Source organism: Tyto alba, unplaced genomic scaffold, assembly GCF_018691265.1.
Source record: "Tyto alba isolate M040663 unplaced genomic scaffold, T.alba_DEE_v4.0 Super-Scaffold_14, whole genome shotgun sequence".
NCBI lineage: Eukaryota > Metazoa > Chordata > Aves > Strigiformes > Tytonidae > Tyto > Tyto alba.
This window is the reverse complement of record NW_024881276.1, coordinates 56784748-56812714: the sequence shown is the minus strand read 5'-3', so window position 1 is coordinate 56812714 and position 27967 is coordinate 56784748. Positions and strand designations below refer to the sequence as shown.

The 27967-nt window shown below is 41.0% G+C and overlaps 1 protein-coding gene and 1 long non-coding RNA gene across 8 annotated transcripts in view; one reads left to right on the top strand and one right to left on the bottom strand.

The window, feature by feature from the left end:
- CFAP91 (cilia and flagella associated protein 91) overlaps nucleotides 1-27967 on the bottom strand; it is a 31926-nt gene that overhangs the window by 454 nt on the left and 3505 nt on the right. For all 4 annotated transcript variants that reach the window (XM_042788550.1, XM_042788551.1, XM_042788548.1 and 1 more), the window contains 14 exons: nucleotides 25157-25240; nucleotides 23812-23868; nucleotides 22715-22896; nucleotides 21832-22009; nucleotides 21352-21509; nucleotides 20910-21092; nucleotides 20660-20802; nucleotides 14465-14581; nucleotides 11311-11382; nucleotides 9629-9775; nucleotides 6317-6538; nucleotides 4905-5053; nucleotides 3600-3691; nucleotides 83-384 (listed from right to left, as the gene is read on the bottom strand). In XM_042788550.1, the coding sequence (XP_042644484.1) occupies nucleotides 101-384; nucleotides 3600-3691; nucleotides 4905-5053; nucleotides 6317-6538; nucleotides 9629-9775; nucleotides 11311-11382; nucleotides 14465-14581; nucleotides 20660-20802; nucleotides 20910-21092; nucleotides 21352-21509; nucleotides 21832-22009; nucleotides 22715-22896; nucleotides 23812-23868; nucleotides 25157-25240 (2068 nt within the window). In that variant the 3' untranslated portion in view covers nucleotides 83-100. The remainder of the gene's footprint in view (nucleotides 1-82; nucleotides 385-3599; nucleotides 3692-4904; nucleotides 5054-6316; nucleotides 6539-9628; nucleotides 9776-11310; nucleotides 11383-14464; nucleotides 14582-20659; nucleotides 20803-20909; nucleotides 21093-21351; nucleotides 21510-21831; nucleotides 22010-22714; nucleotides 22897-23811; nucleotides 23869-25156; nucleotides 25241-27967) is intronic.
- LOC116963590 lies at nucleotides 378-27967 on the top strand. Of its 4 annotated transcripts, XR_006164927.1 has the most exons (8): nucleotides 378-870; nucleotides 1020-1536; nucleotides 10064-10199; nucleotides 10384-10632; nucleotides 12369-12609; nucleotides 21397-21531; nucleotides 26336-26507; nucleotides 26835-27967. It is a non-coding gene; the product is annotated as an uncharacterized LOC116963590 (long non-coding RNA). The 4 variants fall into 4 exon arrangements; XR_006164926.1 differs by having other exon boundaries at nucleotides 378-1536; nucleotides 27780-27967; XR_006164924.1 differs by having other exon boundaries at nucleotides 378-1536.

Below are 27967 nucleotides of genomic sequence, written 5' to 3'. Positions count from 1 at the left end.
GAAGTAAATGTAATGTGCTTCCCTCTCCTTCACCACTCTCTGAGCTGAAATCACAGAGGGGAAGGGAAACTCGGAAACTCACCTGGCTCATCTTCTGTCTCTAGGAGGCTGTGGGATCCTTGTCTGATCCGTCAGAAGGCTTCACTGCTGTCTCTCCTGGGCTTCCTTTGCACAGAAGTTCAGATCGTTCGTGTGCAGCTGGGGCAGAGCAAATGCTGTCAGCTGCCCCACTCACAGCGGCGCTGGCTGTCCCAGCGGGAGGGTCTCCCTCCATCCTGCTGGCAGATGGCTCCCGATGTAGTGCCAGATCAGCCATTACCCTCTCTGTGCCTCTGTGGATGATCTGATGAGCAGCAGAGATGTGTTTTCTTTGGGACTGCCTCACTGTGCATAAAAAGAGGTAAGGCTTTTACTTGGAAACGTCCAGCAAAGCGTTCTCCGTAAGGGGGAAGGGAGGGGTAGCTGTTAGCCTTCCTGCAGCTGTGGAAAAGCCTATCTCAGGAAAAAAGAAAAAAAAAAATCACGCCCTTCTAACTTTGGCTGAAAGCGTTCTACTGCCACCTAATAGCAGCAACCAACTTTGCATTTCACTTTGAAGACTAGCCCCCACAGTGGGAAGCACAGCCAAAGCGTTTTCCTTTCCAGTTTAGGGCATAACTGCCCAGGATATGTCATCGGGCTTTAAAACAACTTCTCCTTCAGCGGCTGTTGATTGCAGCAGGCCTCTGGAAGACAGGAGCTGAAATCTGCCCTCTCCCGTGCTGTGATTTTGCCTGCCCTGAGAAACTCTCGCCGAGTTCAAAGTAAGACTTGGACACAGCAGCGACACATTAAGTCACCTAGCATACCGTCTCCCTTTTGCTACTGCAGGTTTGTTCTTTACCGTGTTTTACAGTTTTCAGCCAACCTCATCTGTATATATTTCCAGCCCACCTCTTAGGGAGCAATTGCCCAAGCATTCACCCTACAATTCTCTTTATTGCTCTTTGCTATTCTTTGTTCCCTCGTTCTCTCTCTAGACCTAAGATGCTGGCAAACAATCACGGGGATTGAAATACTGCAGGCTTGTAGAGAGGGTGCGGGCAGTACTGCAGGAATGAGCTGCGGCTCTCATCGTGTCACTTCCCTGCAAAAGTCCAAGACTTCCTTGTCGCTTTGCTCCGTGGACGTTGTAAGGCTGAGCTGTACTTTTACTGTGACTCTCACCCACCGGTGTCTCGCATGCTGTCACACAGTTCTGCAAACAGGGACTGACTTAATTGCCCAGCGTTACTAACTCATCCTATTTACGTTTAGCCATCTCCCAGCTCCATTTTCTCGACAGTGAATGCAACTAGATCTCACTTGCATTTGAAAAGCTGACCTTCACCAGCCAGCTCTCAATTCCCGGGAGAGCTTTCTCCACCCAAGGCATTTTGGCTCCAATTGTGTATGCATGAACTGCGTCAGCTGTACTGGGAATACTCTCCGGGTATTGCTGCAGTCCCTGCCTCCATCCACAGTGAATTCCATCTAAAAGAAAGCAGGCTCAAATTGGTGAGTGATTGTCCTTTTAAAAGCAAGGTTTTTCGTATCAGCACATTGACTTCTCCTTCCAGTGAGGGAAGGTTCAGAAGTGAAGTGCGGAGGGGTTTCAGGATGAGCTGGTATTGGGTAGTCCCTGCTTTTATGCATAGGATTGCGACAAGAAGAGGAGAAAGAAAACAAGAAAGGACTAGGTAATGGCAAAACAAAGGTGTTTTAGGGGAAGCTAAAGCGTAGGCAAAGACTGAACCTGCAGGCCCACGAATCTTTGCTCTACAAATGGATTTGGTCCTCTGGCAGGCCAGACAGCTGTGCTCTCAGATCACCTCCTGCTAGTTTCAAGGCAGGTGTATGCTAAAGCACGTGCCAGGTTGCTAAAACACATTTTCATACTGGATAATCTGGCTCACTAGGGGGAAAGCTTTAAAAGCTGCCACAGAAATGCAATACACTGATGTGCTCATGAGATCTAATGCCGTTGTTTTCTTTGATACTCTTTCCCTTGGATTTACAGGGAATAGTTACTGATTACGCTTCCCTGAAGGCATCACTGTGCAGGAGGTTTACGGCAGGGTGTGTTCATCAGAGCATACGTTTGGTAGAATTCAGCTATCTCTTAAGTGTAGGGAGTCCCCATCACCCCATGCAGCAATAGCAGAAGAGAGGATGAGCCAGGTCTCCTCCTAACATTTGATGTCTGCTGTCACAAGAATAGCGTGGCAGATTTCCCCTGCTCACGTTTGAAGGAGCTCTTGTACTTTGTCACTTATTGCTCTAGCTCTTCCACCAGCATCCACTTTAATTTCTGCCTGGGTCTAGCTCTGCTTTCCAGGCAAACTCATTGTAATTACCACAGATTTTGAATACTTTTTTTCCTCTGTTGCTTGGGAGTGCCTCTGAGGTGCTTTGTTCGCTAGCTGCTGTTGTATTTAAGCCCAGTACACATTTTCTTCCTTGATGGTGCCTCTATATGTCCAGAATCCTAATCCATCTCCAGGTCTTCTCTTTCTGTTCTCCTTTCTGAGAAAAGCTAACCTGTGCATGTTAGTGCCTGAACTGCAGGCTTCATTGACTAAAATTACATCACCTGCTTCGATAGGCTCACAGAAGCAGGACTAAGGAGAAGGGAGCTGACTTAAGCTTATGGAGAATTACCAGCTGCTGAACAGGTACCGTTGTTGTGACAAATACACATACTAGGAAGAAAAAAAGTTTGCACAATTTAGAGACCACAAAATCTGTTTGCATGGTTTGTGTTTTCAGTCACAATCAACAAAAAAAGCAATGTATGTAAATGCCTTTGTTCTCAAGTCAGAGAAGTACACTGCAGCAAGGACCACTTCAGACTCTGTTGTGAGACAGCTGCTTTTCTTAGGCTGCATCCACTTTCTGTGGGTGACTGGTTTAGTCACAGTCTCCTCAGTGTGCTGGTCAGTGGAAACATCGCAGTTAACAGCCATTTAATCTCGATGCTTCACGTAGTGCACAGGTTTCCTGGGCCTTCCCGTCTGGAGTTGGACAGACACTATCCCATTTTGGCTAAACAGAAGCATCCTCTACTGCTGCAAGATTATCTATTTAAGATACGATGTCACTGCAGCCAACCCTAAAACCTTACCCTTGCTTCTAGCTCTCAACCAATTGAGGCAGGAGGGGGAAAGCATAGGAAAGCATATAATCTTCCTTCCACATATGAGCTATATTTAAATAATCTGCCTGTTAAAGACTTCTACAGTTATTAGAAATTGCCATATAATAGACAATTCACAGCCATGCTACTTAAAGACTTCTCCCAGTTTGTTTTTGAAGGTGCAATGGGCTGCTTCTTTTCATGTAGTTTTATTGTTGCAGATACACCAAATGTACATCAGGTCTGAATTCAGGTTGCCATTTTAACAGACTAAAACTCATGAGAAATTGTTGAAAAAAGGTCAGAGGGCTTAACTTTCTACCTGCAGAGGGCAAAAGAGGAGTCTCGGAGAACTGAGGCAACTCCTGGCACTGAACCTTTCAGTGAGCTAGAGTGAGGAGGGTGAACCAGTTCATGAAGAGAACAAAGTTACTGGGCTCCTTACCTTTGTCTCTGATAGACATTTTCTCAGCTTCTGGAATCAGGAAATCATAAACCAGCTCTGCTACAATCTCTTCTGACTGTAGGCGAGTTCGACTACACAACAGAGGCAGAGTGGTATTAGTATTTTAATTTCTTTCCAGATCACCTTTGTAAACACAAACCTCCCTTGTAAACGTTTTATTTTCAAGGGAGTGTATTGTCATGGCAGTAATTATCAGCTGAGCCTCTCTTCATCCTACAAACAGGTGACAGTGTGACTGTTCCCCTTTGCACTGCACTGCCAGTGTGTTCAAAACTGCATTGGAAAGCAGTATTTCCAGGGAGAAGCTCACCCTAGACTCCTTATCCTCGAAGGTATTTAGGAGTCCAGTTCTCAGCGATGACAAACCGGGTTAGACATGCAGATACCGCTCAGGATTTGCGTCTCTGTCAGTTTAGTCTTTGGCCCATTGCTGAGTTTGCTAAATTCTTCCCTTTTGTGACTCTGCATTTGGCTGGTCCCCCTGCTCTTTTCCATGCCAATGTATGGTGGGTTCCCAATTGGCCCAGGGGCTGCATGCATTATCTACGCTTCATTCTCCCCAAGGATTTCAACGTTCTGGTTGTATTCATCCAGTTACAAAATACACAGCTGCTGTACCATAGGAGAGTCACTGTGTCATTGGGAATTTTATGGCTCGATTCCAAAAAAAGAGCATAGAAACTGAACTGGAGGTTTGGCAGGTCCTAAAAAGTATTCACTGCTGATGCCCCAGCCAAACACAAGGCTGTGGTGTTCTCAACAACTTACTCTACTCAAAGTACCTTGTCAGGCAGCCATCAAGATGACTGAGCCCATGGAAATTGGCAGTTTCTTAAAGAACGGCCACCCCAGAATGAAAGGCTGCTGTATAGCTGTATCTTTTAGCATCTCTTTCAAATGGATTTTCTGTAGTAGTGTAAATAAATGAAAAGACCGGTATGAATGGGTATTGCTTTAGGCAGTTCCCAGATTCACTTAAAGCTCAGTCACAGCATCCCATTGGCACTGGAGAAGTCTAAAAAGGGTGATTCACAGATCCCACAAGTGATTTGCAAAGGGAATCTGGCACATGCTGTATAGAAGTAAGGCTCTGATGGATTTGTATGTGCGTACCAGGTAGGAACAGTGTGGTTCCCATACAGCAGTCACGCTAATGAAGCGATCGTGAACATCAGTGCTCTGCCCTTCCTGTGTCTTGGATTATACACGTAACCACAGATGCAGATAGTCGGGCAGGTTCTAAACTGCTGTAATCAGCTTCTAATGTTCCGTTTAATAACGTACCGACTTTCCATTTCGTAAGCAACGTCATTGATTTCTACAGCCATCCTCTGAATCTCTTCCCTGGCTTGTTCTTCAGCTGTGTCCTCCATGCTGCTCAGGATAATGTCTTCCAAGTAGGAGTCAATAGTGCTCTGGTGCACCTTCACCACCTGGAACAAAACACCAAGATATTGTTCCTCTGCCTGTTGCTGTGCCAGGAGCATGGTGGAAGCAGATCTCCAAAGAAGCAAGAACAACGGATTTGTCACCAGACTCTTGATTTCAGGCAGGCCAGCCTGAGATTTGGTTTCAGAGGTGCTTTTTGGAAAGAATAACTTGTCTAAACATTTATTTTCTAAAAAATCTTTCTGAGAATTCATTGAACGGAAACCAGGGCAGGAAAAAACCAGTGGTGGAAGAAAAACTTATTTGCAGCTCCTGCTGCAGCAGGTCAGTTCTGTGAATGCAATAGCAGTTGCTTCATCAGTTCTCACGGTCCCCTGAGCGACAATTGCCAAATAATAAACATCAGTATTGACTTTAGTAAATTAATCAGCTTTCATTCAAGCAAATCGTGAAGGAAAAGGTGCCATCAAGCCAGTCAAAGCAATAGGAATAAAATCAAGATAAAATTATTGGTTTCCTTATAATGGTTGTAGAGCAGAGATTCTAGAAATGGGTATTTTCCTTCTGCTAGTCTGAAGGGTATAAGCCTATGGCACTTTGACCCTCCTTGCTTCCCACTCAGAGATGCAGAAAAGATAAGAGAAGAAGCTAAAATTAAACCAAAAATAAACATGATGCCAGACTCTCTTGGTATTAACCTCCTCCCACAGAGTTTGAAAGTTATTGGTTTAGTCAATTAGGCTCCCACTCATTCCTTTCAACTGGGAGAAATACACTTCATGCAGTCAGGAGCTAGGGAATAGGGCTATAGAATAGTTATGGAATATGGTAGTTCAGGAATTTTGTTTCTGGATTCCAAGCTTATGTTATACATTATCATTACTTCAAAATATTTTTTGTATCTCTTGCTATTTGCAGACTGCTTTTGAGGGGCAAAATCATTCCAAAACCTTGCTTAAAGGCATCCTTCCTGGGAGAGTACCTAATAGTTCTGCTAGACAGACCATGTGCTGACAAAATATTATTCCTAAACATGATCTAGGAACACCTATTCTCCATAGGTGTTTGTTGTGGAAATTTAGAAGCCCACATCCACTCATGATATACCTAACAGGACTGTCTGTAGGGGTATTCAGATCATCCTTAATTTAATGGGCATGACCCTCTCTTCACTCAGCTTTCCCCCTCAAGTTTAAAACTAGCCATCACCAAAGTCAGAGCTGAAGCACCTCCCTCCCATCCGGACCTTCCCACAAGGAGGCAATTCCTACAAACCACCCACAGTACCACCAGTCTCCCTCTCTTGCCTGTCTGAAAATCTCATCTTCTTCCCGCTGCCGCCTCTCCTCCACCTGACGGCGTCCGCTCTCCTCCGCTTCCCGCATCCGCCTCTGCCTCTCAGCCAGCATGACAAAAGCGTGGATCTTCCGCTCTTCTTGCAGCCTCACCAGTTCTTTGGACAGGAAATCAAGTGTGTTCGCCAGTGTCCTTCCTTCTTCCCTGGCCAAGTGGTTTTCCACTGATGACAGCTTTTAAAAAAAAAAAAAAAAAAAAAAAGCAAAGAATTGTGTTACAAACCCCAGGAATGTTTTTCAAAGTCTCAGGACTACCACAGGCATGTGAAACAGCTCTGCAACATCCACTCAGACCAGCCACGGGACAACCTTATACTTTTGCTTTTTTTCTTGTTTTACATGCATTGGCTTGGATTCTGCAATAAGGTAATGTTCATGTATACAGGCTCTAATGGCATAAAGAGGCTAAAAGATCGCCAAACTAGCGAAGGTGAGAATAGTCCTGATACTGTCACACTAGGACAAGCAGCCCCTCTGCTAGAGTGGGTGGGAGGAGGTAAAGCACTAGACACTGTATTCCAGGTATTATGAACCACTTTTATGGCTGTGAGTATAATCAGAATAGTTGCTGGGGCCATCTGCTTGTCACTGGGGAATGCTCCACTGCCCACGCCAAGAACGGGGACGTAAAGAAGTGACAGTGGAATTACCTCAGCTGCTTACCCCCCATCTTTCTGTGCTAAGCTCAGCAAGACCGGAACTGAAAAATGGGATCAAAAGTTGCAAATGAAGCTTCTTTCTAGCATTTGGAAAGTAAACCTTTAATCTTTATGAGTAGGAAGCTTGAGTAAAGATTTAGGAAACTGCAATTCTGAGTACAGAATCCTAAGGATACAAAATGTTTGTTACGGTTCAAAGCCATCTCAGTGAAACGGTACGTCTGTTTAGACATCCATGATGTGACCAAAGTGATTCCACTTGCTGAGATAATACAGCAACCGAGTCCCTACAGCATTAGGTAATGAGTTATTACCTAAAACTGTACAAGTTACTAACTAGTTCAAATTGACAGTAATTATATTGAATTTGCAGAAGTGCAATAGAGACCTCAAAATGCCAGGTAATGGAAAATCAGAAAGTCTGCGACAGAGATGCAACTAGATTCTAGTTGTTCAGCACTACTGTGCCATTCACTCCTTGTTCCAAGCACATCATGTTTAATGGTTGGGTATGTGTGATTGCACTTCAGAAAGGGACAAGATCTATGGTAAGTTCATCATCTCCAGCATGTACTGTGAAGCCACAGTCCTTGGCAGGAGGGAATGTCTGGAACTGGCTGGGATGCTGTGTTTCTGTTGGAATAAATAGGCAATAACAGAGTAGACCTGAGCATAAAACTCAAAAATGAGCCAAAATATCCCAGACGAGTAGTAAGAAATCAGCTTTCTTATACTGCTGTGCCATTTGCTTATGCAGAGTTTCAGAGAAAGTGGGATTGTCAGTGTTGCACACATCTAGAAGTAACAGTGCTTAGTGCACAGGTTTTAAAGTTAGAGGATGGCAATGCAGTAACCCCGCAGGGAGGGATAACATGGAACTGCGGCGCGGCTTCCTCTTTATCGCTCCAGGTGCTGTGTCTAAAACTGTTGTGAAATGGGGGAAAACAACCCAGGAACACTCTCGTCTCAGACTTTTGTTGTATATGAGGTTGGAAATTTTCAACCCCTCATCTTCGACTGTTTTATCTGGAGTTCCTGTCCTCTTTCTGCAGGAAGCATTTCTTGAAAATTGCCCATTTTTATACTGGAAAGGTCAGAAAACTGAAAAAACTGTGACCACCAAGAACTATAGAACTGTGAGTCATCAGTGACTTTCTAAAATAAATAGCCACACACATAGAAAATTCCTGCACATGCATTCCAGAGAGTTTTAAAGTTCAAAATGTTTGAAGACCTGAGCCTTGGACTGTGTGCCTTCAGAGACAGTGAAAAAACCCATGTAAGAGTGGAGGAGGTAGATACCAGCAGAGGGGGATAGTGGCTCTCCCAAAAGAAAATCCTGAGATCAGAGGTCAGCATCTTTACTGCTCACTCTCTTTCTTTCTGTGAATGTCATTACGGTGTCTGGACTTCTTTCTCCTTCACTCCCACCTGGGCTTCCAGAAGAGAAGGAGCATTTCAAGTTCCTAATGCCTAAGGCTTTTATTTTTCTCTTAATTCCTCGGTAGAAAAATTCAGTGTTCCTGCATTCCACCACACCTGGGCTCCCTGTGTATGAGGGAACATCTGGAAATGCTAAATAGTAAAACACAGCTGCTCGGTTCCGTTTTTGCTGAGATGTGAGGGGAAATTGTGTTGCTGCCCACCCAGCAGGAAGCAGTGGTGTGGCTTAATCTCCACCAGGACAGCTGGCCAGTGGATGCTGTTAACATAATCTGGAACCTGCAGAATTGCCTCACAGCTGGTCACTGAAAAAAAAAAAAAAAACAGGAGGGTAGTAAAAACTATAGGAAAACCTGCAGGAATGCAGGAGATACTGTATAGCTGAGATTCAGTGAAGTCTGGACAAAATTTCTTTATGATCCATTTCAGACCAGCATCTACCTTTTGATTCACTTTGCTCTGGAAGGTTGTGGCCCTGCAAGGAAATAGGATGGGAATTTGCATCCCCAGCTCTCACTAGATCCTTGGCAGAGGACAGAGCCCAGAATTTCTCTGCTCTCCGTAACAGTGGCAACAACTACTACGTGACACCATTGCTAAGGTACTATAAGTCTCGAGCCCAGCAAGATGTACAAGTCTGCTTTGGCTTCTTTTGTGATGTTTGATGCCTGAGGAGGAGCCTGAGAGGGTGCCAAGCTAGAAAAGGAACAGGGAAATGACAGAGCAGTAACACACGTTCAGTAAAAGATCTGACAGATGTGAGTGACAAGCATGTATTGTAATGCCAGGTCACAGCACCAGATTGAAATGTGGGAAAACTGAGGTTCATCTGACAGTGCAGTTTGTTCAAAGACCTCTAAATATAAATATGTGCTGTCTGCAAACCAAGCAAGTGCAGCCTGGGTGGTAGCAGTGGTCAGGGCACCTCAGTCTACTTCTCAGATTTTCCAGAGCCCCCACAGCAGCGAGAGCACAATTTTAGCCCCTCCAGCATCCAGTGCTTGGCCTGTGCTTGGAGAGTATTTTTGTTACTTGGGGTGCTTCCTGTGCTGTGGATAACAGAAAACATAAATTAAATGGGAGAGTGTTGGTGGTACTGCAAGCAGAGAGTGCCTGGTGAGGACAGTGTTGTGAATCAGCTTTCCCATCTATACAGGCAAACCTTGTGCATTTGCAAGTCATGCTGCTGCTGTAGAGCCTGTGTCATCTGCTCCTCTGCCTTCAAGAGCAGCTGTCCATCCTCCTGGAGTGCATGAGTGGTGCGCAGCTCTTGGATCAGGTCCAGCCGCTTCTCCTTCCCCTCAAACATCTTTAAAATAAACAACCAAGCATATTAAATGGACTATATAGATCAACATGTTTTGCCAGCAGAGCACAACCTTTTTCTCCAAGTTCCAAGGTCAGCTGTTTCCAAGACCTAGTTCTCTTTAACAAATTTGTGGTTGCATTTAGGCAAATACTACAGCTGTCAGGTAAATCTTGCCTAAACCCTCCTGCATAAAAGATGAAAGCTGAGAGTTCTGCTGTGCTGTATAGATGATCCCTTGCTACTTTATTATATATATATATATTTTTAATTCTCTTTGGCTTTACCCAGACCTCAAACTGCTGGAATGCAGAACAGCAACATCAACCTCAAGTGAAAATGGCAGTAGCCTTCTGGATATCCTGTTACATCAGCCTCAATGTCAAAGCTTCCCACTGTGAGCACTGCCCATTTTCCTCAGTCCCGGGTAAGATGTCTCCTGTTTCAACATCTACTGTTCTCTGACCTTCGTTTTGAGGGAGTCCAGCAACAGCTCAAAGCAATAAATTGGTGGGGAGGCTATTGAAACTGCTGCTGTCCCTGTTATGGGGTTATGTGGCCCAGCCCTTCCCTGACACTGCCTTATTTTCATTCCCCCTCTCTTCCAACAGGACTTCCAACAGTAACAAAAGATCACTCAACCCTGCTCATGTCATTCTCCGAGTCACATATTTCTGATCCAGTAGTGGCTGGCAGGAGATTCCTAAAATGATGGGACATTTCATGATGTGAAAGTCAACAGTCATGCAATGGCATCAGACGTCCTTCTCACAGATCACCACAGAACTGAAGAAGACTTGGGAAGTTTATATTCCTCCTCAAGCCACTTTCACAGTATGGCATTGTTTGCTAAAACTCAGGTCAGGGTCCCACACAAGAACACTTCACAAACATTAAATAAATTGTGCAAGAGAAAATATCAATTATATTCTCAGCAGGCATGAAAACAAACTTTCTGGAGAGGGCTGACCAAAGGTGATAGACATGATTAATATAAAGCCCACAAGGCTTGGCTACTTAATTTTTACCTAGACCCACTTCTGCTCCACTGAAAGCAGAATGATAGGTCCTGCATTTGCTGGAAATCATGGTAGTATGCTTCAGCTGCTCCTCATATAAGGTTCAGCTCACCATTGCAGGAAACTGGAAAGATGGTATGAAATACAAGCTGCCCTGCTGGCATGTGGGAGGTTTCCTGTGCCTGGGTTCTCGGCATAATCAAGGCAAAATGTACTCGTGGTCCAGACCTAGTCTAGAATTTGCCATTTGAGTAACTTTGCTGTGAAGCATCTAATTAAACAGCCGAGTGTGGGTAATGGCAGGAACAGGGAGACACTCACAGACGTGTGTAGGAACCTAGAAGTTTCTGTAAGAAATTTGGGCTGGAGTGCGAAGACTTGAAGGACTCCAGGTAACAGAGAGGAAGATAAGCTGCAGAAGCCTCATTACCTTGATTAGTGCTGTGGAAGAAAGATTGCAAACACACTTTCAATCATTCTGACGATCATTCTGAAAAGAGACACAAACTAAGAGGATACCATGTTCTGAATAGCCCTGCCGCGGAGCAACTTCTGCAGACAGATCACTGCCAGTTCTGTTTCCTCTTCCTCCTGTCGAAACAGAACAATTATCCACACAATCATGAATTATTTCTTTGGAGACTGAGATTTCTATAGTTTATCCACCTATCAAAAGTCTAACTCATATCCAGCTTTTTCTCAGTTGTTGCTGAAAGCCATTCTTCTGATTTCTAGGGAAAGGAAGGTGAGTCATAACACTACATACTTCCATGTTTTACAAGAGATGGGGCAGAAAGGCTGTATTACTAGATTCTATCTGAGATTTTAGAGGGTCTTTGGAGATGAGTACCTAATGATAAGGAGATGTTGATGGAGAAAATTAGCGTATGCATTACAAGAACTATTTGTAGCTTGACTGGATCTGAGTTTGCAAAATGAGCATCAGCTACATTAATTTAACAGATCAAGACACTGAGGGGATAGAATTATTAGTGAAGGAGGTGCAAGAGAGTTGCTAACTAGAAATAAAGGGATTAAATTAAAAGGGAACATGTACAATTTTTCTTCTGATATTTATCCCTGTGGTGACCATTATCAGAGTAACTCAGTAAATTTAAGACTCAGAAAGGGATAGTTTGGAAGTGAAATTAATTACATTATATTGTGATTTATCTCTTCGAGAACTTTAGTGGCCTAGCATTGTGTGACTGATACCAACTTGGAAGAATGATGGAACATAGTGGGAAAAGGGAACATGACCATAGGAGGGAAAATTAAAAAAAAAAAAAAAAAAAAGGCTTATTTTAAATAGAGGAATAGAGGAAGCACAGCTGGCTGCATTTTTTCTTGATGAGCGGTATTCTAGTCTGGAGTTGACAGTAGCAGAAGGAAAAAGCCCACTGGGTGCCTGGGAAAGATAAAAAGAAGTCTATAAAAATTGCAAGGGATTTTTTTTAATAAAGAGCCTCCAAGGTCTGCATTGAAATGTGGTATTTTAGAAGTGCCGGAAAAACAGGGAAGAGCGTGGGATGAGAGAAGTGGTGTGGGCTTGAATCTCAGTATCTGTTTTTTCTTAGGTGTTGAGGATTAAGTTTTCCAAACGTAAAAGGAAGCATTCCTGCCTTTCCACACCACCAGCCAGGAGGAGCAAAGCAGAACTAGCCAAAGGATTGCCTTATAATTTGGTATGTTCTTTTTCTCTGGAAAGAAGGGAGGGATTTCCAGTCCAGTCCGAGAGCTAAACTCAACGCCTGTCTACAGTGTGAAAACCCTTCAGGACAGAATTTTGGAAATGGAGATGGTACATATACTGGACAGGTAAGCCAAACTGCTTAGTTTGATTTAAACTAAGACTTGGTTTAAATTTTTGTGAGATGCATTTTTCTGTACTTCTGTTGTTCGGTGTTGCAAATGATGTGTTAGCAAGGGTAATCATCAACTTCTCCATCTGCCTGCTACAGACCAGCAGGAAGGAATGAGCAGTGATGGAAAGCCTATCATGCCCTGCAGGAAAAGGAAGAAAAAAAAACCCAAGGAATTAAGGATATAGAAGGATCTAGGAGCAGGCTGAAAACTAGAGGGGGTTGGGAGAAAGCGATAAACCAGTGACAAAAGATCAGAGACACTCTCTGAGCTTGTTGTGGCTAGGAAGGGCGTAAGAAATGACTGGGGGAGAGGAGTTGAGGAGGCCTGCAGTAGTGCCTCCGTTCTCTCCACTTTCTTTTATATCCTTTGTGGTCCGTGTCACCCGCCTGCCACTCTGGCACCACACTTTCCTTCTGAGATCCTCAACTCCAGCGGGAAGAGGCTGGTGCATTTAGCAGTTGGTACTCATCTGTGTGTATGGCAGGAAGAGGAGCATTAACAACAGAGAAGAGCCTTCCTTTCAGCGCTCCACGCAGCCAGCTGGTAGGAGAAACCTGACTTGGATTCTGCAAGGCAGGAGATGTTAGCGCTGCTCTTCAGTGCCTGAAGTGGCCCGATTTTACAGATGGAGCTCCACTGAAGAGCTCCACTCTTTAACGTGTTCACACATAAAGATACTTGAAAATAACCCAATATTGACAGAATTCGTTTCGATGGAATTCAATTCTGCTGGAACGCTTTTAAAAAAGCTATAACCTGTTAACACGGTCAAGAATTACTACAACCAGGGGATAAATCTTTCTGATTTCTTTCCATGTTACCTGGAAGTACTTAAAAATCTGCTAAACTGGTAAATCTAAATAGTGTAAATCTACCACTGCAATACAATATTTAGTACCTAGGAGTTAGTAAAGCTGTGGAAAGCTCTTCCCAAGGAGATATTCTTGTCACAGTCATCTTAAAATAGACTGTATAAAACACAGGACATCATACTGCACAAAGGAAGACAGCATGGATGATCTAATAAGACTTTCTCACTTTCATGGTTGTATGACTCTCTTAATTTCCCATGTTTAAATGGCAATTGTGTCTGATTCTTACTACATCATGAAAATGGTGTTAATAAGCAGACAAAGTAATCCACCGGGGCAACTACCTCTTAAGTGCGTTACTTTAAGAAAGGAAAAGAAGTTGCAGCTCCTCTAAAAAGTTGTTTTTTCCTACAGCTTATCACATCTATGACACATCATTACTGCTATTTCAATCTCTGCAGAAGAATAATTTTCTGTGAACTGGAGCATGCTCATCAAAGACTGCATCCTGCGTGATGACAAGAAGCTTCACTCCTGCAAATTAATGAAGGGCATGCTCCGTGCTAAACACTGACTTCAATGGGATTCAACTTAATTGCTCCACTGGATTACGATAGTGTTGTCAGATCAGAAGGTTGAAAAGCACTAATTATTATTATTATTGTTATTATTAATAATAATAATAATAATAACAACAACAATAACAATGGTAATGATTCTGCCTTTTTGTTCCCCAAGAACAAGGGAATAACGTGTCTAGTTAAGGATTTGGCCAATAGATACTGTAAAAGATTTTCAGTTCTTCAGCTGCTAGTATCTTTATAGAATAAAGAGAGACTAGAAGAGTCTTAAGAAATAGTGATGGCTATTTCTAACATGAATACACATAAAAATGATAAAGCTCACTTCTTTCCTTCTGCGGGCATTCCTTTAACAACCGTATAGGAAACAATCAGGGATCAACAGAAAAAAAGTGCTAAAACCAGCCCACTTACAATGGATGGTTTTTCCAGGATTGGAGTGGGTGGCCGAGGAACAGGCTTTTCTACTTTTTCAAGGAAACGGAGGGGCTTCTTTGGTTCCTTGACTTTATTCTTCTTCTCCAGTAGTGCCTGGAACAGACACATGATTTAATCAGAACTGGGCTAGATAGAACAACACAGTAATGCCAGTCCTCTAGATGCTGACTGATGCTGATCACACTGATTACAGGGAGCTGAAAGTATTTTGCACTTTGCAGCCTTGTGGCTTCCATTTCTTCCTGCACATCAGCTGAAAAGCTGAATACGGTCAGCAGGCAAGGCTGTTGGTTGCTCAGAAGATACTGACATGAACTTCAAAATCATATGTAAGAAGGAAGATTTTGCTGTATTTACAAGTACGTCATCATCAGTTGCATAGGGTGAGTCACCTGAAATTAATCTAAAATTGGTGTGAACTTAATCTCTAATATAATACATTCTTAAATAAAAGCATATTTCAGAATTATTTTTTTTCATTTAAAAATAGGAATCTCATTGAACCAATTAAACACTGACCCATGTGCAAGCAGAGGCAACTGTGTGCGTTACTTTCCTTATGCAATGAAAAAAATATTATTTTCCTCTAAGATAGAGGTAGGATTCTTTCAAAACATGAAAAATGGGTAGGAAGATCAGAATTTAATTCCAGTTTACATATCACTACAGAATGGTTATAATTCTTTGCCTTTAACCATAGGTACAATGATTATTACTGTGGGTTAGAAATATTCTATGGTCAGAAGATTTTATGAAGAGGGGTTGCTTGAAGAGCGTACTGTCACTGTTCTGTGGCCCATCCTCAGTGAAATGTCTAGGTATGCTACGCTGTTACTGTGCAGGATTGAACCAAATGACCTTGGACCCCTTCTTTGCAAAATGTGGTTTGAAACTCTTCTCTGCTCATCAGCAATGGTCCAGGGGCACCCACAGCAACTGTACAAGTGGACTAAGGGCAAAAGGGAAAATAACTTGCCAGAGAACTTCCTTCTATTGAGAAAATCCACAAGCCTGTTAGGAGTGGGTTTCATCTTGCCTGCAGCTGTTTGTGGCAGATGCCAAACCTTGTCAGCCAAAGCAGGCTAGGAGTGGAAACGCCACCATGGCCTCAACTTTTTCAAGACACTTTCAAGCTGCTTAGAGAGCTAGAGTCCTGCCAACTTCCCATCACAAGTTGCTTAGAACAAGATATTCAGATAGTAATTTCCAACTGCACAGCAATGCTTGCCTGCTGTCGGACATCACGCTTTGGCTTGCAAAGGAAAGGGAAGAGAGTATGTACATTTAAAGCTTCTTCAAAATTATGATCCTACTATTGTATGGATTGGATCTGTAACCTTTATTACCGAAAGAACAGACATATTCCAGCAAGGAAAAGTGTGCCTTTTTTTTTTTTTTCTTGCTCTCTGTCTTTCAAATGTTCAAATACAGTATTTCACTAGGGAGGGAAACCAAACAAAAACTTAAGAAAAAACTCCAATGCTGAATTTCTCTCTCCAGTAACAGGAAATTGATGGCACTTGCACAGAATTCAATTGTGAAATTAATGAAGTTTTGAAACTCTAGTGGTCATCGTACAAAACTCTTCTTGCCTATTGGATCTGACCTTTCAGGCCAGAATAATTAATTGCTCCAGAAAAGGAGAGAGATTTCTAGGTGGAGGGGATAATATGCTTTATTATTGAAAACTCCTGAAATGGACCATGTTAATAATGCAAGAATCAAAGCCTATAAACTGCTTACAAGCCACGTGAAATGATTATAGCTCAAAAACATTGAGGGATTTTCTGAACTGTTTCTTGTAGTTGATGACCTTAGAGCTCTCCGGCATGAAGATTATAACAGTGCTTGCTATGATTTATAAGGTGTTTTTCATGACAGGAGGAGAAATTGAAAGAAAAAGGCTGCTGTAACCGTGATACTTTTGAAAACAATGGTTCCTATGTTTTTATTAGTACAATGTTGCATTCATAAGAATTTTTCTAATAAAACCTTAGCCTCCAAAAATATTTCTTGCTAACCAGAATAACAAAATACAGCCAGAATAACAACTTTTAAAGACAGAGAAATCTATGAGCACTTCTGACAAGAGGGAATGTTTATTATTATTAATGTAGATTTGGGAAATAATGCAGTTCTCAGAAGTGGTTTCACGTCAGCATAGTCTAGTGCCTGCTTTGCTATCTTTACTATGTCAAAATTGCTTACCATTTGCTTTCTCTAATCTGAGGTTTTAAGTTATTTTAAGACTTAAATATAAGAAGAGAAAAAGAAAATACTGTTTCTTTTCATTCACTGCTTCTGCCTAACTTAACAAGTTACCATTTTTCAAAATAGAGAGACCAGGCCCCAAGAATCACTGTACAATATTTTCTTTAAAAAGAAAAAAGTGCTGAATTTCTGAACATATTTCAAATGTTACTGCTTACATGTCATGCTCTAACTTTTCTGAGATAGACTACATTACTTTTTTCAGGTAGTAGGTTCAGAGTCATGGTATAAACTGGTTGGATTGGACAGTGAAGGACCACCCAATTCGTCTCCTTTTCATTTTCCTGGCAAATGCAGTGAGCAGCAAATGGCACCCATGCTTCTGCCCATACACCTTAGCTTCTTTGCTGGCTTCTGACAAAAGCAGAACTCTTGACAGGATAGTGGCTTGAGAAACAACTCTCTGTTCAAAGAAGTAATTCTTTAGATTCCTTCCTTATCTTCTCTGTGATCCTCTCCTTTTCACCAGACACTAGGTATATTTTATTTTCATGTACAGCAGAGAGTATACAGTCATGTTTCTCTTTCTTCCTTTTTGCACATGAATGAAGAAGGTGAGAACATCAAGGATGGACTGACTATCCACTTTGCAACGCAGCACGGCCGCTGCATCTTGGCTGATCAAGACTGACATAATAGCTCTTAGAGCTCGTCTGAGCATGAGCCAGCTAACACTGTGTTGCAGATCTGTTCTTGATGAAGCAACTGCTTGAACAGGTTTTCCTGCGCTTTGAAGTTGGCAGAGATTTTCTCCAGAGACATTCTTGGCCCCCCTACTTCTCCATCTCCTTCCAGCAAACGGATAAAGGAAAACAGGTGTGATGAGAGTTGCACTTAATGCTGAGGTGAGAGGTTCTTTGTTCTGACATCATTCATCCAGCGCTTTGAATCTACCTGACACGTCACCCCTCTTGAGTCACCAGAGCATAGAAGGTCAGCCTGAAGTCACATGTTGTTCTGACCTGGGATTTCTTCTAACAGCTCCTCCGTTCCTTGGTGTATTTGGTTACCTAGTTGCATTTCTTTCCTATAGTAATTAGCTGTATCAGTATGCTATCTCCTTAATGCCTTGGATTTTCACACGAGGCTGTCTATATAATGGTTCACTTACATTCCTTAAAGCACTGTCATCTGCACTGGCTAGGAACTAGATTTCCTTGTCCTTTTACAGATCTGGAATAAGATACAGATCACTGTTTTTACTGTAAATCCTGGGTGACTTCTGTTTCTGCCATGCGCTCATGTTTTAGAGAATTATTCAAAGAATACTGAGTATACATAATACCCCTGCAAAAGGTTTCAGGATGCTCCTCAAAAAGTCTGTTTCTACAATCACTTCTTTTTGACTTAGTTTCAAGACTGGAAAAAGCTGTTCTTATTCTCAAGAGGACACATATCCTTTTTGTAGTTGCTTGGATAATTGCTTGTCCCTTCTTACAAGCTTTAAGCTTAGGAAAACCCTCAATATGGCAAACCAGAAGGAACATAATGAGGAGGACTAGTCCATCTTGCCCCTTGTGTGGCCAGAGAAGCAAGCCTTGGAAACTTCCTTTATTAAAATTAATTACTTCTGAGGGCAAAATCTATCATTCCTCCTCTATGTACCACCTCCTTCCACAGATTATCTAGGGAAAATTAAATAAACTCATTCTAGAGCTAGATCACTGTGTGTACTCCGAATTTTCTAGAATTCTGCTTTATTTCTAGGATTATGGGAGAAAGTGTGTAGATTAAGTATGCTAGGACAGCACTAAGAAGAGGCTTTTGAAGAGAAAACTGATCTAGTTGCTCAGCTATAGGCATAATACAAAGCAACACAGTGTCCTTCTGAGATGATCCCTGAGTGTTTGCTTTGAACCTCTCTCATACCGTGTGTGATGGAGGTTGTCGGCAGGACCGAGACTGTGTATGCCAAGCGGTCAGACAGCTGTCCTCTCAAGTGGTAAATTCTGTTAATTCAAGTATTCGGCACCCTTTACTACCCTCTTCTTGACAGCTCTGGGAGCTTATAAGGTGGACCTGTCGGGGAGGTCCTGCTAAGCCAGAACATGCTATAGACACCAAACTTAAGAAGCAAAAGCCTCTGATGGGAGAAGTGACCGGTAACAGCACCACAGAGCTCAAGTGCTAATTAGGGCAGTAATTTCTTGTTGCTCTGAACAGAAAGTTTGTTTAAATCTAACAGTGGCTGAGGCAGTCTGAGTGTTTCACTGTGTCAGTACTTTCTGCTTGTCTGGACCAACCAGGCTGGTGTCTACTTCTGTATCTCTAAAAGCAGCAGTGAAATTTTGCATAGTGGATTTATCACCTTTGCCTGCAAATGAAATGCTTTGTGATTTTAAAAGAATATACATTTTGCCTTCTTGTGGTGGGGAAATGAGTATTAGTTATGTTAGCCCTTCAGCTGGTATAAATTGTAGACCAAGAAATCTACACTGATTTAAGAAAGAAAATATGAACAACTGTCTGCTTTCCATCTCCCTTTGGCCACCAATTTTTCTCTGAAGAGACCAACCAGCGTTAGGACATACTTCTTCTCCATAACTACAGTTTAGACACTCCACTGTAGCCTTTCAAACCATTAAGAGTATTTTGAACAAACAGAATACAATTGATGTAATTGGAATTCAGCTCTGAAAGCTTGGGCTAACATTCTGCTATGAGAACTGTGTTATGATCCAGATTATACCTAGTCCTTACTTGAATTTTATGCAAAAAGCAACCAAACCCAAACCCCTTCAATACTGCAGTGTCTTCTTCTCTAAAACTGTAGTGAATCAATGTCCTTAGTTCTTGAACACTTCCTGTAGCACTCAAGATTTTTGAAAATTTTCCTTCTGGATAATAAACAATGTTTCGTCTTTTAACAGATCCAGTGGAATTTAAATTTGAGATAATATGATTGATTTTTCAGAAAAAGATTTCAATTTAAAATGGATTAGGAGGAAGTTACTGTTTGTGTTGAGAGTATTATCAAATTACACTAAAACAAGAAATCTATACACATAATTTCCAATTATGAAATATTTCTTCACTAAATAAAGCATAAGTGAAAGTTGCCAAGCTTTACTAATGAAATTCAATATTTTTCAGCAATATAGCAGCCAGCCAAGAATATGCCTGATTTTAAAAACGGTAACCCTCAATAGCATCACAAGAAGCGTACTTAAAAGTACATGTAATTTACAAATATTCTGATTGTAGATGCAAATGAGGCACTTCTTTCCTCAGTGGTTAATTGCATATATGGACACCTCATCTGCATGAACAGTTATGATAAATTAAGATATGCAAAACAGTATTAGCATGTTTGCAAATCAGATGCTGTTGTTAGGGAACAACAGTGATGTGCATCCACCGTTCTGATCTGATTTCATGAGTGGAGTAATTTTTATCATGCTTTGCTGCAAGTGTTTTTACAATATGTACTTAAAATGTACATTTTAAAAAATGTACATCATTTTTAGAATATGAATCCAGATTCATTATTAGTAGTTTGGCAGTGCAACCCGTAGGTTTGCCACTTGTGCATTATAAAAGCAAGGAAGAAATGAGAACGAGCAAATGGCAGGAGGGAATTTCTAACTGACTTAATATGTTCCCATCCAAAAACCTGATCTGTAGGAAGACAGAAGCAGCTATGCTTGTTCTCTATAGAGTCGGAGCAGAAACACAGATATTAGGGAGAGAGAGCACTGGCAGACTGAGTTCCAGAGCAGTACAGGTCATGCCTACAACAGTCTGAATGTTTGATCCATTCTGTCCTTGAAGTTGTCTCACAGAAAATATGAATTTAGCACAGGAAATTGGGAGAAAGCTTACATGTGTGTCTTCCCAATTGTATTTCTGAGCAGTTTAAATCTAAGAGGAACTGACATGCTGCTGGATGCAGCTCCATACCTGGTGAACTTGTGCCAGCTCCACCTCTAGCCTTGCTGATCTTTTAATAAATCCAGTCTTAGTGGTAGTGTACTTAGGTTCTGGAGCTTTAATCTTGACCTGAGTAACAGAATCTGGGAGAGATGCTTCCAATTCACACAGTCCTAATACAAACAGCAATTAAGTAATGAAGTGGTAGGGAGAGAAATTGAGGTTTGTTAATATTTTAAGTAAGTATCTTATACAAACTGAGTCTTCCAAAACGCCTTACCTGCGAAAGTGTTAAGATACAAGCTTTTTACCACATAGCGTTCAGAATGGTTGTCTGGGAAATAACCAATTCTAGACAAAGGAGCGTATGTTTGTGAGGCAAAGTCTGTATACTCTTTGATGAGATCTCGTCTCTCCAGCTTCCCCATCATATTATTCCTCTTAGATATCAGTTTCCTGAGCACTGAAAAGGAAATACAAATGCAAGAAGGTTCTTCATACACATAGTTCTAACAAAAGCCCCATCTTTGGAAATTCACAAAAGCTTTTGCTGGTTAATATAAAACATGACCTGTTTGACCAGAACAAATGCTGGCCACGCATATCTACGTTGTGGATGGAACCTGTTTCATCTTGAATAAAAACTGCAACCTTGTGAAAACAGAAATGGCTTGTCTGAAAACTAAGTTTCATACTACTCTCCCCCTGGTTTTCAAACTTACTCAGTGCACAGTCATGCTGAATCTTTTTAATTTTCTCTTCTTTAGCCTTCTGATGATTTTGCCAGTGGTCATCCAAGCGCTTGGCATCCAGCTCATTCTGATTCTCCTCTCGCCTTCGCAGCAGCTTCTTTAAGACTTCCAGTCGAACTTCCTGCAACCTGAAAGGAAAGAAAAGGCCAGGTATAACCTACTGTACTCTGCAGTGTTCTGTGTAATGCTGTCATCATCAAATCCTACATACCAACTGTCTACTTTACACATAGATCATATTGCATATCTCATATTTAATCTTTAATTTTAAAAAGTGAGTCTACCACTGGTGAAAAGTATTTTGGTAGCAGTCTCTTATATTAAATTTAACAAAAATATCCTTTCCCAAACTCAGGGGACTTTCGCAGGAATAAAAGGCTTGTACCCTTCCTGTTCCTTCTCTATTCAGCCGATAACTAAAAGAAATAAAGAGCACAACCGAACTCCTACTTTTCTATTTCCTGTTCTCTAAAGGCCCACTCCTTCCTCTCCATATCATCCATCATTTTCCTCCTCTTTGCAATTTGTGAGGCACTGTCCATTGCTGGAAGAGTTGCTTCCCATGCACGTTTTTCCCGGGCACGTTCAATCATCTCCACCTCGGCAAGTCCTGCTGGTAGCCCCCGACCTTACAGGGACAAGAAGAAGTAGCTCTTTAGAAGAAAGGCGAATCCAGCAAATAACCATTACCAACAAAGTATTAGAGGACTGGATGGGCACAAGCCCATATGTTAAACACAAACACAGCTGTCAACTGTGTCAATATTTCTACAGTAAAATACTGTAAAATTCTACAGTATGAGGAATGGTAGAACCTGCAGTTGCTATAGCTTAGCTGACATTAACGGTAGTATTTCTTCTACTGCAGACTGCAAAAGGAGGAAAAACTTTTCCAAGAAGACATTTTCTGAGAATGAACACTTTCTTTGGCATGTCCTGTGTCCGTCACTATTGTGGGTGCGACAATGGGAGGTGAGGATCACAGGTACCTTCTGGAGCAGCAGTGTTCATACAGTTTTTTTACTGATGTCTAACTCAGAACAGCTGAAGAACAGTAGGTAAATAGAAGAGCTGCTCCTAGTTCATATTTATAAAACATATGACCTTTTTATATTGAATGATCTCAAAACTCTTTATGAAACCCCCCAGAACAGCATTATTAAGTAGGAAAATATCAAACCTTTTTTATAAATAGATAAAATAATGTGCCCCAAAGAAATACAACAAAAGGCTGCCAAAGCTGGCAATACTCAAAACCTGACACTGAAAAAAAAGAACCTCCTGCTAAAGAGGCGACACGATTATTGTAATTTATCTTGATTTCACAACTCACCCCAAGTGAGCGTAGCAAGTGTCAGAAGTTCAGGTACTGAGCCACTGGGAACTACATATTCAGGGGAATAGGGATCTGTCTGGGCTTCTCCATCCCTGTAATCTGTCTGTGTGCCCAAAGTTCGTAACTTGGGACCAAAGACCTCGCTGTCTCTTGTAGCTGAATGGACACAGAGCTCTGTCCTAAAAAGAGATGCAAGATGGAAGAACATTTGTCACATTCATTAAAAAAAAAAAAAAAAACAAAACCAAAACCAAACCAGAAACACACCACTAAATCAAAGGTAGGATATCCAAATCTGTTTTATCTTAACATTGCTCCCATTGATGTTAACTCTGTTATCTTTAGTAAAAGCAGACTGATGCTGCATTGAATCCTTTGAAACCTCCCTCTTTAGGTAAACAATCCAGAAATCTCCTGGTTTCAGCTCTCACAAGTTATTACATGCAGATCTTCCCTATGTATCCATTCTAAAGCATTGCTGTTAATGGACACAAAAAGTAACTAATGGTTAAGTGTAAAATGAAGTAGGACTGCTTCAATTTAGCTGACATGTTTGTCTTGCCAACAATTCCAGAACAAAAATTAAATTCTTGTGTAAGCACATGCAACTTCCCTTGACTCTACTAGGAACTGAATCTTCTTATGTCCCCTGAAAATTTGATCCCCACTGAAAACCACTTCATGGATGCTCTAAACCACTGAGCAGTATTGCAACTATCACGGAGATTATAATAAAATATCGCACGAATTTCCAACAATATGGCTGTACTGGATAATCTTCTTTGCATCGGTGTCTCTTCTAGGATTCAGAGATACTTGGCTTTCTGTTTCGGGCCTCATTATCATAACACACTTAAGGCACATGTCCTTTACCTACAAAGCACTACTTATACACTGCAAGCAAATTTCTGAAACAGTCAGTCACGTTTCCCCTTCCTCAGAAATTCTCAGTAATGAGCAACCTGTTATTTCTTAACATTTTTTTCCTGTTTGTGCATTATGAAAAATATTGGTTACCAGCTAAATAGTTTCCCGGATTTTCCTGGTGAGATGTGACCCACTACAACAGTAATGTTCCAGAACTCACTACTTACTTTGCCATTGTGTAGGCAAGATTTAGTGGAAGCAGCTTATTAGAAGGGATGAGAGGTCTGAAAAAGAGAGAACGCAGATGTAAGATAACAACCATAAGCATAAAATCATTACAGTTTAGAAAAACTGCAGTCCACTAATTTCAGTGGAGTTATACTTGTTTTCCACAACTCGGGTTCTGAAGTTGCACGTTTAAGAATTGTGCCTGAATATTAAATAATTCTTTCATAGTTAAAGAGCAACAGTTTCACCAGTAGGACTGTTATTCTTCTGTTAAAGCTGGAAGTGGAATTGCAAAACAAGACAATAATTTAGTTTTGAGTGTGCTCACAACATTTTGTGTATGTTTCGTTAATTAGTTTACTTTTTTCACTTTGAGCTTTTGAGAGAGAGGTTGTTTTTTTTTAAGAACTTCTTGAAATCCTGACGTGAATTCCTACAATCAGCTGGTAAGATAAGCTGGTTTGGACTTATCTAATTTGATTGTTTCATTTTTTTGCAGTATTTTATGAAGCATCTTGAAAGTTATATGGACTCACTGACATATTAATAATTCCTTCTTAGGCATTCTTATAGTTTGCATATTTCAGTTCACTATCAATTTCCTTTAGCATTTGAGAGACTTCAAAGCTTAACTTCAAATTGCAGAAGACATCATCATCTTTGTCCTTTTCTTGTTGCTGTTAAAGGAGCCATAAAGAACTTAGATTTATTAAACTTGGCGATTTTTTAATATTTAAAGTGGAGATATTGGCCAATTGCTGCTGCCTACAATAGTGAATGTAATTCAAAGTATATGTGACTAAGTTGAGAATGTTTGTACGCTAGCTGTTGGTTCAGATCTTGAGTCCATTGCTGACCTGCAGTGTCATTCTGGAAGGAGCAGAAAAGTCCTGCAGTAAGGGGACATTGATGAAAAGTTAATCAAGGATTCCCTTTGCTCTCTTCCTGCTCCTGGCAGAAACTAGGAGGTAAAAGGTGCCTTTTCAAGAAAAAAAGAAAAGGTGCCTTCTTCTCCAGGAGTCTAGAGGAGAACAACGGCTTCATGAGCATCTTCTTCCTTTGTGTAGGAATATCTACAGTCCAATGCTTTCTACAAATAATTATTAAGTACAGAATGCCTGGTACATTTGCTTATATGGTAACTCATTACCTGAAAATTCTAGCATTGCATGAATTCAAAAAGACCTTGTAATTTAAGGTTTGGTTACTATTTAGATTTTCTATAGCAGTGATCAATGAACTGACAGAAAAGTCAGAAAAAAAGAAGACTCTGGCATTTATTTAGGTGCTCTTTAAACTGCACAAAAGCTTCTGAACTCTGTTTCAAATCAGTTCATTCCTTACCGTGCAAAATATTTGTAGCGATTCCTTCCACTAACTTCAGGATCTTCATACACAATTTGAGGTATTTGAAGAGAAGACTGAGTTCTAAAGCCAAAATACAGCGTATCATTTAAGAAGTACATTCAGAGCAGTTCTGATCTTTTTTCTTTTTTTAATCTTTCTCTACTTCTCTTGATGCATAATCAAACATACATGCCACAAATTCCACAAAATCCCTCTACTTACACAAGCAATTATATTTTGCTTTTTCCATACTTTATATATATAGCAAAACAGTTTGACACTTTATGTATATTTACCACTATGTGTGGGCAAGAAATGGTCATTTGCTGCCTCTAATAAAACTTTCTTACGTGCTTGTCAAGAAAAGGATTGGCCACTTATAAATGCTTGACCTTGTAAGCTAAACTACTTTTATTGGGAGTGGGAGGAGCAAGCTCATTTCCTTAAGAGTGAAAAACTTTCTGTACCAGAAAATATGTGTAAAGGATTAGAATGAACAAAGGGGAAGACTACCACTTTCTACCTTTCAAAAGCAGCTCAAGAGACTTTGAGAAAATGTGGAAAATTTTAGAATCAGCAATTTCAATTTGAATTCTCCAGTAAAGGAGAAAAATTAGGATGACCATGTGAATGTTTCAAAACCTATGCTGGAGCAAGCATATCTTTTGCAAGAACAGTCTGTCTTCATTTTTTTCCCCCATTTTGAATTTAAAGTAGGCAGACTGTTTAAATTTTTCACTACAACATCTTGGAGAGTTTTCTTCATTTTAAAGCTTTGGAAGACCATGAGGTAGACCTCATTAAGGCAGTCAGTAAGAGAACTGGTAGAATTGAGTAATTTGAAAGCTATGCATCAGGATTGCTATCTCATTTTGCAACCAGTTTATACTCCAGTCTTACTCTTCTCAACCTGCAAAGTGGTTAAAGACAAGAAACAGCAGTTATTAAAAAAAAAAAAAAAAAAAAAAAAAGAGCCCATCTCATGCCATTAAGGGTAAGTCATTTCCTTAAGCTGTATATACAGCAAGTTCTGAAGGTCCTGCTTTTCATATGACCATTTTTGGCAACTTGTAAGAATCCTGACCTCAGATGTATGGGACTGTGGGTGCTGGAGTTGGTTGCTGCTGCCTAGTTTTAAATACAGAGATACAATTAATACATGACATTGCTTGACAGCTGGGGTCAGAACAGAGGATCGCATGCTGAGATCAATTGTCTTCAGAGACCTCGTCTGAGCCCTGTGAGCTGTGCTGTGGAACTTGGGGAGCCACAGTTTGGCCACCCACGACAGCAAAACCTATAGAGGGATGCTTCATTAAGCTTCCGTGACATACAATTTACTGCCAAGGTAAGTTTAAAGTCATCTCTTCCCAGTGCTTTCAGTCCTGTTTTGAGATGCAGTTCAGTAACCTGAGATACTTGCTCAGCACTAATGAACCTATTATTGTGTAGTTGTGTTTGTGATTCAAATGAGTTAATTGAGCTGATGGCTAGTTCCACTAGCTGACTCTTTACTATCAGACTGTTGAGCCATCCAGATGGATTTGTGTTTCATTCAGCACAGGTGGGCACTTATTCTTATGATCTAACTTTATTAGCATAAGCTGTTCATCCTATTATGGTATAGTTATAGGCACAATGGGAACCCAGTAAAATAGCCCCTTTTATTCCACAGATCCTGCCTTTTGCATGTCCTTGACTTCTATTTGCTGACTTTGCTGAAATAAATGAGCTTTTATTCCTGGTAACCTTGCAGAGGCAATACAACTACTGAGAATACAGCTGGGAAATAATCTATCTTCTGTATCAGCAACACTGTCAATCAGTGCAGGTTGGAGCAGAGGGGATGTATTTCTCAGTTTTTGTTAATTGCAAGACGTTTTGCAAATACATGTTGTTGAAATGAAAATCAATTTTAAAGCAGCGCAGGCATCAAATAAGTTCTTGTTGCAGAATAACAGCCAAAATATAAGAAGCCACTGAGGTTTTCATGTGCTGGGGGCAGTCTGAAATGTTGAAAATAATAATAATAATTTTAAAAGGCTCAAAAATTCTTATTTTATTATGGAAGTGAGAAGAATATGCTTTTGAAACTGAACAAAACCACATGTGAAATCTGCTGTATCACTCTTAAACATCTTTGATTACTGTTTGACATGTGGTACAACTCAGTTACCAGCAACCCCAGAGCATGCATCATCTGAAAAGCCCATGGTCTAAAGTTAGCCTGTTAATGCAGCAAAAACCTCTGAAAACAACTACCTAGACTGATGCCTGTAGTCTTGAATACAGCTGCAAGAGGACTCCAAAAAACGCATAGTGTAGCAAAGCACATAAATGTTTTTTTAAAATATTTGCTGAATCAGAAGCCCAGATTGTAATGCCAGGAAAAAGTTAAACTAAGAAACCCCTGCACTAACAATGCGGTGCCCTAGTTCAGGCCCCACACGCTCCTGAATGAGCAGCAAAAGCAACCTAACCAGCTGCAACTGCACAGGACTAAAAGGAAACACCTCCAGCTGAAGTAACATACATGAGTCACTGAAGTCTTCATAACTTATCTACTACGTAAGAGATTGAAATAACTCTCTTCTCCTTCCCGGCAACCGCTGCAAAGCAGATAGCACAGGGATGAAGGAATGTGCAACATCCACCCTGTAAGAAACAGATGGGCAACCATACTCCACAACAGCTGCAATCTCTTAATTTCAAGGGAAATACAAGTAGGAGCAAATTGCAGTCATCTCCACTTCAGTGTGCATGGCTTTTTGTTGGTTTTGTTTGTATGTTTGTTTTAAATTATCCAAC